The 14590-nt window shown below is 36.1% G+C and overlaps 2 protein-coding genes across 5 annotated transcripts in view; both read right to left on the reverse strand.

The window, feature by feature from the left end:
- Positions 1-219: 219 nt before the first annotated feature.
- On the reverse strand, positions 220-5408 carry lactb2 (lactamase, beta 2). The gene is made up of 7 exons (XM_051861947.1): positions 5153-5408; positions 4846-5009; positions 4530-4653; positions 3474-3652; positions 3216-3364; positions 951-1038; positions 220-799 (listed from the first exon to the last, which is right to left on the reverse strand). The coding sequence occupies exons 1-7, from the start codon at positions 5272-5274 to the stop codon at positions 759-761; spliced, it is 867 nt and encodes a 288-aa protein (XP_051717907.1). The 5' UTR covers positions 5275-5408; the 3' UTR covers positions 220-758.
- Positions 5409-10690: 5282 nt separating this feature from the next.
- Positions 10691-14590, reverse strand: part of slco5a1b (solute carrier organic anion transporter family member 5A1b) — a 28895-nt gene continuing 24995 nt past the window's right edge. For all 4 annotated transcript variants that reach the window (XM_051861766.1, XM_051861748.1, XM_051861737.1 and 1 more), the window contains exons 21-23: positions 12692-12756; positions 12165-12238; positions 10691-12083 (exon numbers count right to left, since the gene is read on the reverse strand). In XM_051861766.1, the coding sequence (XP_051717726.1) occupies positions 12012-12083; positions 12165-12238; positions 12692-12756 (211 nt within the window). In that variant the 3' untranslated portion in view covers positions 10691-12011. The remainder of the gene's footprint in view (positions 12084-12164; positions 12239-12691; positions 12757-14590) is intronic.

Raw genomic sequence — 14590 nt, forward strand, 5'->3', positions numbered from 1 at the left:
GTTAACTTCCGGTTCACGATTCCTGTCAAAACAAAAGGGGGTGCGCTAGGCTGCACCACCCAAGTCCGTATTTTAACTCCTTTACTGCAGTGAGTGCAAATACTGTTTTCCTAAATAAATCCTAAAGTTTTTTTTTTTTTTTTTACTTTTTTATTAATTTAAGTAAAATAATTTTAAATTTGTTAGTTATAAATAAAAAAAGGTTACACACACAAAAACTGAAAGAAAAAAAATATTTTTAATCATGTACATTACCATAACAATCCATGTTATGAACCTAATTAAAAGCAGCTTTATTTTACATTTGCTTACATATTATTGGACACCGTCTCTCATTGTTGACATGAACAACCCATAGAATTCCATTTATAATCAGATGACATTGAGACAAGGGTTGTTAACTTTTACATGTTTTCCATTTTAAGAACCATTATGTTACATAATTTATTCCAATTCTTAAATTTGCTCATTTGTAAGGCACTTTGGAAAAATATGTCTGCTAAATAAATGTAAGTATCCTGCTTTTGGGGCATGTTGTCACAAAAGGTCAACACTTTGGGTTCCAAATTGTTAAATAGACCTTCCCACAGAAATATTTAATAGGGGGAAAAGTGACAGCTAGCCCCAGACTCCTTTAAAGTGTTTTTCAGAATTAAGAAATATCGACAAAATCAAAATAAATCCATCTCAGTCCACTGGGAACTTTTTATTAGACACTGTGGGTGATTAGTGTGCTTTAAAAAAAATAAAAAATAAAATCACAGATTGCTCTTCCACTGCTTTTCATTTGAGCCTTCAGCTGCAAGGAGAAAAAAAAAAACAGTTAAGACAGACAACTGTATATCTAAAAAAAACAGACATATTGAATGTTCATACACCGTCACATGTGCACACACAGACATGCACAAACAAACACCTGTGGGCACACTTGCACAAGCATGCACACATACCTAGGCAGATCTTTCCTTCCTTGTGGAGTTTCTTTAAATGGTGCAACAAGTTAAACTCTGCTGCTCTGTGCAGGTGTTCAGGGGTCTCCTGCCATACAGACAATTAAAAAAACAAAAACAAAACACATGAAAATCATGTCATGTAAACAGTTAAGAAAATAATAACATTACATTTATATAATGTTCTCTCATTTGGCCCAGTCTTAGGGCATTATTCTATAAAGCAGTGACCGCTTAAAGAGAACCAACAAATGGAGAGTTCACTTCACACACAGTGTGAATGCACGAAACCACTAGTGAAAATGCTTTGGATGGAGGAAAAGTTGAAATGAAAAAAAGAATCTGACTTTCAGAATGTCATCTTAGAATTTGGTTAGTCCCTTGTCTGTACAAAGGAGTTCACAAAGTTGCACATTTTCTTACATGATTATCACCTAGAAGTAAATTAAAATAAATATTTTTTAAATTTGTTTTAAAAGGAATCCCTGGTGTTAAGACTTGTATGGCTAAATATAACGTAAATGATGTCTCTTACTGAAATATGTAGCAGAAAACCCATGAAAGATTTATGTTATTTAAAAAATCCATGACATATTTGGACAATGGGCAGCGCCATTTTGTTTGCGTTCGATGTCGGTGACGTCAAATGGTTGCACTCACTGCTCTACTGACACTGTCATATTGCTATTTTTAACACAACACAACTCAGAATATAATACGATGCCACATTGTGCAGCTTTTGGTTGTAATTTTCAGTCGATGAGCCACAAGAGAAGCGATGTAAGTCTTTATTGCTTTACTAGCGATAAGAGAAGAAAAGAATGGGAAGTTGTGAAGAACGTGGACGAATAAAACTTCCTAACTGCGTCTTTGTTCTATTCACTTTCGCCCTGATAACTTTGAGGCTTTTTATCTGTATGTTTTGGCGCAATGGTAATGTAGTAACGCATACAGGTCTTAATATCCGCGGGGTTCCTTTTAAAACCCGATCAGCCTTTTCAATTTGAGCCAGAGCGCAAAATTAGTGAGGATGAAAACATCAAAGCTGTGCAATGCCTCTGTGGCTATTCAAACTACTGTTGTGTGACTGACGTGTTAAAATCGTCTGATCACCTGAATGCATTACACACAGTTAAACATGCTGAGAAGATTCTACTGTTTCATGCGATCACATATCTCGTGCATCACAGCGCACGCCACGCGAGCTTTGAGGCAGTCTGTCTCAATCGAGATGTGTTATAGGCTCACCTTCGTCAGTCTCCACGACAGGCGTGGCATTTGGTTAAAGCATACACTTATATCCATCGGCAACTGTAAGCTCTTTCAGCTGTGGTCATCTAAAAGCCTCAAAGGCACCAGGGCTTGTGAAGAGAACAAAAAACGCAGATCTTTAGGAAGTTTTATTCGTCCACATTCTTCACTTCCCATTCTTTTCTCCTCTTATCGCTAGGACAGCAGTAAAGACTTAGATCGCTTTTCTTGTGGCTCATCGACTGACATTTACAACCAAAAGCTGCACAATGTGGCATCGTATATTATATTCCGAGTTGTGCTGCGTTAAAAATAGGAATAGGACAGTGTCAGTAGCTCAGTGAGTGCAACCATTTGACGTCACCGACATAGAACGCAAACAAAATGGCGCCGCCCATTGTCCAAATATGTCATGGATTTTTTAAATAACATAAATCTTTCATGGGTTTTCTACTACATATTTCAGTAAGAGACATCATTTACGTTATATTAAGCCATAGAAGTCTTAACACAATGTCTCAGATTTTGGCCCTCACTTTACATCTGTCATTTTCTTTTCTCTCCTTGTGGACAGCAGGTTTGACAATGTCGAAATGTATTAAGTGCTAAAATGCCTTTTGGATTCAGTCTAATGGATGTTGCGATAGTCTTTTCTTCCCTATAGTGACGTATATCCGAATGAAACGGCTTCTCGAACAAGGAAAAAATATAGAGCAGGGACTTGATTTTGTCCATCAGGAATTGATTAGATGGATTGATGTTTGTGCTTTGTTTTGCTGTGATGTCATGTGAGTGACAGGTTATTGTCCCGCCCTCACGCCAGAGAAGAGAAGCAATGTTGGTGTAAGTGGGAGGGGAAGTTATTTTGGCTAAAATTATGAGGGCACATAAAAAATAATTATGTGCACGGATAAATCTTTTATATTAAACACTGCAGTATTCCATAAAAAATAGAATTGTTTTTGATTTCATGGTGACTTTAAAGAGTTAAGATCATTCAGAAAAGAGTTGAACCTTGTACACCACTTTAACCAGCTCACTGGAGGTGAATGCAGTTCCAGGATTCTCCTGCAAAACATTTAGGATCTGCTGTTCTCTTGCGTTCCGGTGAGTTATGTACTCACGGATCTTAGAACCTGCATTGTGGACCACTGGCCCATGACCTGACACATCAAAATAACACACACAAGCATTTCTTAGTATTACTGAAAATTAGAAAGCACTCTAGAAAAATTAAAGACTGTAACAAGAGTTGAACCTTGGATATATGACCTGGATATATGAGGTCGGCCTTCACACTGAGGAGCTTCTGCAGTGACTTCATATAATCATGGAGGTCCTCAAACACAGCCGTGCCCTCTCCCAAAATACAGTCACCTGAAAACACAGCCTTCTCCTCCTCCAGAAGTAATGCCATGTGATCATCTGTGTGTCCGGGAGTAAACAGAACCCTACATGCAGCACAAACAATATAAAAACAAACTTGTTCAACTTATGTTTTTGCATTTAGAAACCTACACACTAATTTGCCTAATGCAGTTATTAAAAAATAAATAAATAAAAACAATCTATTTTATTCTACAGTACAATTCGAAGGTTTGGGGTCAGCAAGATATTTTTAAATCAATACTTTTATTAAACAAGAACACATTAAAGGGTTAGTTCACCCAAAAATGAAATTTCTGTCATTAATTACTCACCCTCATGACGTCCCAAACCCGTAAGACCTTCGTTCACCTTCGGAACACAAATTAAGATATTTTTGCATATGACAACAGTTCAAATTGTTAAAGTCGTTGTTTTTGCGCACAAAAGTATTCTCGTCGCTTCATAACATTAAAGTTGAACCACTGTAGTCACATGGACTATTTTAACAATGTCTTTAATACCTTTCTGGACCTCAAAAGGTGCAATGATGTTGCTGCCTATCAGATACCCTCGGATTTCATCAAAAATGTCTTAATTTGTGTTCTGAATATGAACGAAGGTCTTACGGGTGTGGAACGACATGAGGGTGAGTACTTAATGACAGAAATTTCATTTTTGGGTGAACTAACCCTTTAAATTGATCAAAAATGACAGTAAATACTTATGTTACAAAAGATTTCTATCTCAAATAAGTGCTGTTATTTTGAACTTCCACGTTTTCCACAAAAATAAACCAAATCAGCATATTAGAATGATTTCACTGAAGACCAGAGTAATGATGCTGAAAAATTCAGCTTTGGATCACAGGAATAAAATACATTTTAAAAACAAAATGTAATAATCTTTCACAGTATTAATCATGTACAGAATATGTGTGTGTGTGTGTGTGTGTGTGTTTACCTTAATGTTGCCCCTTCAGTCTTTATCACATCACCATCACTGAGATAATTATATTTCTTCTTCTCGTCAATCGCTTCTTCCTGTGGAGGACACCTAGGGAGTTTACTGACCCTCAGCTCTGCTTCTGCATAACACATGCAGCTATATTAGTGAGGATTTCTCATAGACACAATGTATTTATAGTAAGATAATTATATTTACATTTACATTATTAGAACACGATTTGGCTGAGAGCTTTTCAAATAGTGAGGAGCACTTAAAATGTTTCACTATGTTTGAAATGACATTTGGGGCACAAATATCAAGACCTGTTCACCTGTGTGAAACTGTGTGAGTATGTCCTGCACTCCTCCAGTGTGGTCTTGATGCCAGTGTGTTACTATAATGTGCTGTATGGACGTCTCGTGCTGCTTCAGAGCCTCGCGCAGATTTACAATATACTCTGGAATCGCGCGCTCGCCTGCATCAATTAACACTCGTCTGACAGACACAGACAGATACACAGAGACATTTAATAAACATTCACATACTTGCTACATTCAATACATAGGTATAGGCAAATATCATAAGTAAATAAGCTCATTTATCTCGTGCCCTGGTTAATAATTGTATGAGGCTAGTACCTTTTGCCCGTACCGACCAGGTATGTGTTGGTGCCCTGCAGTGTCATGGGCCCCGGGTTACAGCCCAAAACTCGCACCACTCTCGATGACAGCTGCTCGATACGAGGAATCACCGCGGACATTTTCTTCAAGACTACTCAGACTCAGCGCGAACTTAAAATGACCCCCGAAAACGCTTCTGCGACAGATCAGACCGACTGACAGCACTTTAGACAAAAACTTCCTGTTCAAAATAAGTCACACTTTACAAAATAAAAGTATCTGAAGCTTAACGGTAGGATGTTTCTTTTGATTTTATACTTTAAATTATAATGAATTTAATGGCTTTATTCTTCATTATATAGTCTTCATGTTCTGCTAATGGGTCATTCTTTAATTGCGGTGGCAAATGGTGTTTTCCTAATTTGCAACAGTAAAAACTAATTAATCATAAAATATTTGCATATTTTTATTCTGTACGGTGAAAACAATCTGTGCACTGTTGAAAGGCTGTTTAAAAATGCATATTTAATTCAGTTTGAGAGATTTCATGTGTGACAAAATCTGCATGTTCCCGCCGCCATAACTTAAAGAGGTATCCTGGCAAAAATATAACATTTAAAATAAAATATAAAATATAAAATAAAATAAAAAATATATATATATTTAACAAGTACAATTTAATTAAATTGTTTTAAAAATAATTTTGTATATATTTTAAGAAAAAAATGTGTTCCCCAACTTCATGCCTGTAGCGTTACAGTAATGGATGTTGCCCATTTAAGAAAAGGGGGAATTGTATTTGGAGCACTTTTCTGTGTATAAAGGTCAATGCAGGTGATCTGAGGGGTGCATGGAGAGTTGATTCTCACTTATTAATTTTCATACATTTAGCTAAGTTTTGGAAAATTTCATGTTATACTTTATTAGAATCTGTGGTGTTACGCTGAACTTTTTTTGTGTGTGCATATTTTAATCTAAATTTTGATAAATACAGTCTTATTAATATTTCTAAAATGTCCCTAGGTTGACACCATCATGATGGCAGCCACCATTTTAGAAATTCTAGATTTGCACTAATCTGTGATCTTACTGTCTTACGGTCTTCATGGTATCACCACAAGACTCCATAACTCCACAGACAATACAACTTGTAATGTTCTATTTTTATTTATTTATTTATTTTTTTAAATCATCGAATTTGGTTTAGGACATTCATAATCATATAATTGTATCACTCTTGTCCGGTTTGGTAAAATGATCTGCTGCTGAACAGCAGTGTCTTTATAGACAGCATACAGATTTAGTCTATGGTGTTATATTATGTCTGTGGTGTTACTTCAAAATGTAGGCCTATCTGAAATTTCTTTCTTTCAGGGCCATTTAATATTCTAATTTAAAGTTTTGAGACCTTAAAGTGATTTTAACCTTTTAGAATAAACACTAAAGGTACCAAAGGCCATTTCTCCCTTGTTGGAAATAAGCCTAGATGAAAAATTAAACACTTTTCTTTTAAAATCTGTGATTTTAATAAAGCAGTTACAATGAATTCATAAAGTTATTTTTCTTAATGATTCCTTAAAGTTCCTACTAATTTTAGAACAAACCAGAAATTTACTTCAAATATTGGTAACACCACAGACATGAGTGATTGTGGCACCAGTATTTGATTACAAATTAAAAAAAAATATATATCAAGCTTTCATTTTACTGGATATAGCATAGTAAACAAATTTTAAATACACAGCAATACATTTTATTACTTAAAAATAAAACATGATTTTTACAAATTTTGTGTCTTGTTTGCCACCACAGTTGAAGATTGACCCTAATTAAGATTGGTTAGTATTACCTATATTTTGTATTTAAATTCATTTTCATTTTTATTTTTTCCTGTCATTTTTTTTACTTTACCTGTTTTTTTTTTGTTTTTTTTCTGTACTGTTAATTTCTGACTGAGTGTAATTTCTGACTTATAATAGGGTGAATTCAAGTTGATAGGGACACTTTTTCCAATTCATCTCAATAGCAAAAAGTGTCCCAATCACCCTGAATTCACTATATATATATATATATATATATATATATACATGCATACACACATATATCAGGAGTAAGGAAGCAAATATGTTGCAATATATAAAATCCATATAGACACTTAAGAAATTAAGAAAAAACAAAACAATGAATGTCAGTGTTTGTTCCTGTAATGAACACAAAAACAGTTTGTGCCTTTCTACAAAAATGCAGCATATACAGGTGCTGGTCATATAATTAGAATATCATCAAAAAGTTGATTTATTTCACTAATTCCATTCAAAAAGTGAAACTTGTATATTATATTCATTCATTACACACACAGACTGATATATTTCAAATGTTTATTTCTTTTAATTTTGATGATTATAACTGACAACTAAGGAAAATCCCAAATTCAGTATCTCAGAAAATTAGAATATTGTGAAAAGGTTCAATATTGAAGATACCTGGTGCCACACTCTAATCAGCTAATTAACTTAAAACACCTGCAAAGGCCTTTAAATGGTCTCTCAGTCTAGTTCTGTAGGCTACACAATCATGGGGAAGACTGCTGACTTGACAGTTGTCCAAAAGACGACCATTGACACCTTGCACAAGGAGGGCAAGACACAAAAGGTCATTGCAAAAGAGGCTGGCTGTTCACAGAGCTCTGTGTCCAAGCACATTAATAGAGAGGCGAAGGGAAGGAAAAGATGTGGTAGAAAAAAGTGTACAAGCAATAGGAATAACTGCACCCTGGAGAGGATTGTGAAACAAAACCCATTCAAAAATGTGGGGGAGATTCACAAAGAGTGGACTGCAGCTGGAGTCAGTGCTTCAAGAACCACTACGCACAGACGTATGCAAGACATAGGTTTCAGCTGTCGCATTCCTTGTGTCAAGCCACTCTTGAACAACAGACAGCGTCAGAAGCGTCTCGCCTGGGCTAAAGACAAAAAGGACTGGACTGCTGCTGAGTGGTCCAAAGTTATGTTCTCTGATGAAAGTAAATTTTGCATTTCCTTTGGAAATCAGGGTCCCAGAGTCTGGAGGAAGAGAGGAGAGGCACACAATCCACGTTGCTTGAGGTCCAGTGTAAAGTTTCCACAGTCAGTGATGGTTTGGGGTGCCATGTCATCTGCTGGTGTTGGTCAACGCAGCCGTATACCAGGAAGTTTTAGAGCACTTCATGCTTCCTGCTGCTGACCAACTTTATGGAGATGCAGATTTCATTTTCCAACAGGACTTGGCACCTGCACACAGTGCCAAAGCTACCAGTACCTGGTTTAAGGACCATGGTATCCCTGTTCTTAATTGGCTAGCAAACTCGCCTGACCTTAACCCCATAGAAAATCTATGGGGTATTGTGAAGAGGAAGATGCAATATGCCACACCCAACAATGCAGAAGAGCTGAAGGCCACTATCAGAGCAACCTGGGCTCTTATAACACCTGAGCATTGCCACAGACTGATCGATTCCATGCCACGCTGCATTGCTGCAGTAATTCAGGCAAAAGGAGCCACAACTAAGTATTGAGTGCTGTACATGCTCATACTTTTCATGTTCATACTTTTCAGTTGGCTAAGATTTCTAAAAATCCTTTCTTTGTATTGGTCTTAAGTAATATTCTAATTTTCTGAGATACTGAATTTGGGATTTTCCTTAGTTGTCAGTTATAATCATCAAAATTAAAAGAAATTAGTGAAATAAATCAACTTTTTGATGATATTCTAATTATATGACCAGCACCTGTATGGTTAAAGTGTGATCTCTAGAGTTACTGGATCTTCTAAGAAAGAGCATTTACTATAAATAACATCTGCTGTAACTGTTGTTTCTGAAGACCGTAATAGGCAGCACTAGCTGACACCAGTTTTCACCAATGCCAAATAATAATAATAAAAACAAGATTAGTTACATGATTATGTGCATTAATAAATCATGTGTGCCCACATGTTTGAGCATGGATGTGCATATACAGGTGCTGGTCATATAATTAGAATATCATCAAAAAGTTCATTTTTTTATTATAAATTATTTTTAAAAATGAAACTTTCATATATTCTAGATTCCCTACATGTAAAGTAAAACATTTCAAAAGTTTTTTTTTTTTAAATTTGATGATTAGAGCGTACAGCTCATGAAAGTCCAAAATCCAGTATTTCAAAATATTAGAATATTTCCTAAGATCAATCAAAAAATGGATTTGCAAAACAGAAAAGTTCAAGTTCTTTAAAGTATGTTCTTTTGTGCACTCAATACTTGATCGGCAGGACATATTATAGCAAATGACTTGCTCCTAGCACAAATTACTGCATCAGTGAAGTGTGGCATGGAAGTGATCAGCCTGTGGCACTGCTGAGGCACTATTGAGCCTTCAGATCATCTGTATATTGTTGGATCGACTGTTTCTCATCTTTCTCTTGAAAATATCCCATAGATTCAGGTCAGGCATGTTGGCTGGCCAATAAAGCACAGTAATATCATGGTCAGCAAACCACTTGGAAGTGGTTTTTGCACTGTGGGCAGGTGCTAAAGTCCTGCTGGAAAAGGAAATCAGCATCTCCATAAAGCTTGTCAGCAGATGGAAGCATAAAGTGCTCCAAAATCTCCTGGAAGATGGCTGCATTGACTTTGCACTTGATAAAACACAATGGACCAACACCAGCAGACGTCACGGCCCCCCCAAATCATTATTGACTTCAGAAACTTCACACTAGACTTCAAGCAGCTTGGATTCTGTGCCTCTCCAGTCTTCCTTCAGACTCTGGGACCATGATTTCAACATGAAAATTTACTTTTATCTGAAAAGAGGACTTTCGACCACTGTTCACTGTCCAGTTCTTTTTCTCCTTAGCCCAGGTAAGATGCTTCTGACGTTGTCTCTGGTTCAGAAGTGGCTTGGTAGTCCTTTTCCTGAAGATGTCTGAGTGTGGTGACTCTTGATGCGCTGACTCCGGCTTCATTCTACTCATTGTGAAGCTCTCCCAAGTGTTTGAATTGGCTTTACTTGACAGTATTCTCAAGCTTGCGGTCATCCCTGTTGCTTGTGCACCTTTGCCTACCCAATTTCTTCCTTCCAGTCAACTTTGCATTTAATATGCTTTGATATACACTCTGTAAACAGCCACCCCATTCAGTAATGACCTTCTGTGACTTACTCTCTTTGTGGAGGGTGTCAATGATTGTCTCCTGGACCATTGCCAAGTCAGCAGTCTTCCCCATTAGTGTGGTTTCAAAGAACAAGAGATACCCGGAATTTATACTGTAGGGATGGTCATTTAATGAAACTCAAATGTAAATATTCTAATATTTTGAGATACTGGATTTTGGACTTTCATTAGCTGTACGCTCTAATCAACAAATTTAAAAAAAAAAAAAAAAAACTTTTGAAATGTTTTACTTTACATGTAGGGAATCTAGAATATATGAAAGTTTCATTTTTTAAATAATTTACAATAAAAAAATGAACTTTTTCACGATATTCTAATTATATGACCAGCACCTGTACATGTATGAACACTCAGGACACTCAGGAATATGTGCTTTACTTCACAGACACAAAAATTTATTATGGAGCTGCACAGGATCAAAACAGCTTTGGTTATTCAGTCGCAATACACACTGATAGTCTGTTACATTTGAATTTAAATATGCACAGACTAAACTTGGTCATACAGATGAGCTTGTTAGTAATGATCAATTTTATCAATGGGGGTTTAACAACGATTACTCAAATAGTCAATAAAGACATGTTACAGAGAAACCGAACCATCACACAGAATATTTGTATCACTTTTTTTTATCATATCACTTTTACAGCATATCCATAATGAATCTTTAGGATCAATGCAGATAGCTCAGGAACAGCCTCATATGTTTACTTGTTGATGTATGAGCTGCTATTTGGGTCAGGCTACATTAATATCTGTATTAAGAGATGAATTGCATATCCACATAGAGCGTCAGAATCTAATTCCCTTATTTCCTTTGATGGTTCTTATTAAAATGAGTGAATGTTTATTGCTCTTGTGGATGTTCACTGATCTGAACCTTATTCTCATGAAACTAGAATAACAGCATGGAGATCAGACTGTAATTTGCCAGAATCAGGCAATAACGACTCAGCCTTTATTTGTTTACATTTTCTATGCACAAGTTTGCTGTAAGTTCATAAAGCACAACCGCACAGGTTTTGCATGCATTTCTACTTGCTATCCACACTGTTTTTTGTGAGCAGATTAAGTTTTAGTACCAAATGAAAGTGGTAGTTTTAGTCTTATAATAAAAGTTCAGGTCAAGTTGAACATCATGATTTAATGTTTTGATTCATGAATGATTTAAACGTTTCCTTGGCTTGGAAAGGCAGCATTTGTCTACTCATGTTCTTGGTATAAATCTCACATGCAAGATGTTTACGCTTTGTGTGGGTCTCTGATAATCAGAAAAACTGTAGTTGTCACACATAACCCGTAGAACACAGTTCCAAATCTTAAACAACAAAGCACGTACAGATAAATTTCATAAATTCAGGTCCAATTAACTATATATTTAGAACAGATCTGGCCTTAGTTGAAATTTCTGTGGGATATGCAATAGAAAAAGCAATGATAAGAGAGTAATTAATATCTGAAATGAAGAAGAAAATTGTGAAGTAAAGAAATGAAGAAGAAAAATAAAATGTCCTTTCATATTCACACAGAACTAAAACAATACACAATTCCTAATTACTACTAAATATAGTCCAATCGTTTTACAGACAAAATAGTTTCTTTAGGACATATATCTTTTCATAAATGGGATCAGAGTTTATATACAACCAAGGGAGAGAGAAACAGAAAGGTAGGAAGAAAGGAAGCATCACTGTGGCAGGACTTTGAGAATAGCGTTCACTTCCTCAGCTACAGTCGTCAGTGCAAACTCAAACTGATCCTGAGGAGGACACAGACAGAGTAAGTTTCAGTATGAAAGTGTCTTTTTCAGTGTATATGTGTCTATATTGTATGTACATACCTTGGTCTGAACCATGCCAGGTCTCTGGTCTCTCAGGTGTTCCAGTGTAGCAGCAATATCAATCTCTTTTGCACCTGTAAAGTAGAGAATTTGGTATCATATTTATATCAGCATTTACACTGGCTGTCCCCAATGTGCAAAGCATCACTTAAAGGGATAGTTCACCCAAAAATGAAAATTCTTTCATCATTTACTCACTCTCAAGTTGTTCTAAACCTGTATGAACTTCTTTCTTCTGCTGAACACAAAAGAAGACATATGGAAGAATATGGGTAACAAAACAGTTGATGGGCCCCGTTGACTTCCATAGTAAGGGGAAAAAATACTATGGAAGTCAATGGGGTCCATCAACTGTTTTGTTACTGACATTCTTTGAAATATCTTCTTTTTTGTTCAGCAGAAGTAAGAAATTCATACAGGTTTGGAACAACTTGAGGGTGAGAAAATGATGACAGAATTTTCATTTTTGGGTGAACTATCCCTTTAACACCCACTGATAGCTGATCCTCTGCTTTCTTTGTCTTTACCTTTGGCCATTTTATTCAACACCATGTCAATCAAAATATACGTCCCAGTCCGTCCAGCGCCGTCACTGATGGAAAAAAAGAAAACAGCAGCATAAAAAAACAATAAAAAGCCAAAATAATTTAAGGGGTCCTATAATGCCCCTTTTACAAGATGTAATATAAGTCTCTTGTGTCCCCAGAATGTGTCTGTGAAGTTTCAGCTCGAAATACCCCACAGATCATTTATTATTGCTTGTCAAATTTGCCCCTATTTGGGTGTGAGCAAAAACGTGCCATTTTTGTGTGCCCCTTTAAATGCAAATGAGCTGCAGCAGGTTTTCAGAAGAGGGCTCAATAACAACAACAACAACAAAGCTGGAGAATCTCACACAGCCAAAATGAGGATTGTCAGTAACGGTGTTCAGCCTTACATTGTTCAAACCGGAGTCGGACACTGATGAAGAGACTCCGGAAGAAGTTACAACTTTTAGAATGCAACTGGACGCTTCTGAATGGTTAGTGGATAAATTTATGTAGTTGCTGTGGAGTTGATTCAACTCATCGACTAGCATGTGCCGTCATGTTAATCTTTTGTGCAAATCCAGCGTTGAATTGACCCTCGTTTGTGAAGCTGTCCACAGGGTAAAATGACAGCATGGTAACAACACTCTACTACAAAAACTCTTCCTGTTCTCTAAAGCAGCAACATGGGCAGGGTTTATGTAAATTTTAGGGTTAGTGATGTCACTAACCCAGAAGAAGCTTGTTGTAGTCCCTACCAGCCGTTTGTTGTAGTCTTAAACAGAGAATACTTTAAAAGAAAATATCTCCCTTTGCATTGAACTTTGAGCGTCGTAACATTGCAGACATTGTTTATGCTCTAACAGCAACATTACACACTAACTAAAGTTAAAAAACTGAAATCATAATCAACCACCCCTTTAAACACACTATGACATATTACAGATACTTTTATTTTGTAAAGTGTGACTTTTGAACTGGAAGTATCTGTTAGCGCTGTCAGACTGATCTGTCGCAGAACTGTTTTTCCAGTGTTGGCTATCTAAAAACAAGATTTTAACCTTTAGTCAAAATGTAACAACTCGTTCTGCCTCTCACACGACTTTGCTTTCCCGCTGACGTCATCATGACAGCATGAGGATGGAAAACAGCCAAACATGTTTTCTTCCAACCATCTGTCTTTTGCTAGTTGCGGCCAGCACATGAAATTAGTGTAGCAAACACAGAGATGGTGAGTAGGTGCACTTTCAGGGGTCGCCCTCTTAAAACCCTGTTTCCTATCCCAAAATTGCCCTGGTTGTGGGCCCGCTGGATTTAATTTCAGGCCACATTCCAAAATTTCAGGCAACATTAAATGGGGTTTGCCAGCATATATATACACACACACACACACACACATATATACATATATATATATATATATATATATTTATTTATTTATTTATTTATTTATTTTTTTTGCATTAAAATTCTTTAGTAAAAAATACATGCTGGTAATATATATTTTATAGAATTTTGAAGCAGTTATGTTTATTTTTTAAAGTGTATGTTTCTAATAAGTAACTTGATAAGACAGTTGGGGGGTGTGAGTGTGTGCAGTTTACATTGTAGAACAAAACTTCAGTTTTATCAAATTATGTTTACTACAGGCTTTATTTTACTCATAAATTGAAAACCCCCCATTATAAAACCTTGAGGGAACCAGTGGCAAATTAGTCTTCCGCGTTCTGCCTTAACCACTTGTGCATTGTTATACAGGTATAAAAATTATTTAATATCATGCTTGGTTTTGTTCATTTAGTGAACAGTTGTGTTGAATACATGTCTTATGTACTGCATTTTACTTCTTGCATTAATATATTTTAAATTTGACTGAAAATGAGCACAAATATCAAGATA

Source organism: Ctenopharyngodon idella, chromosome 2 (genome assembly GCF_019924925.1).
Source record: "Ctenopharyngodon idella isolate HZGC_01 chromosome 2, HZGC01, whole genome shotgun sequence".
NCBI lineage: Eukaryota > Metazoa > Chordata > Actinopteri > Cypriniformes > Xenocyprididae > Ctenopharyngodon > Ctenopharyngodon idella.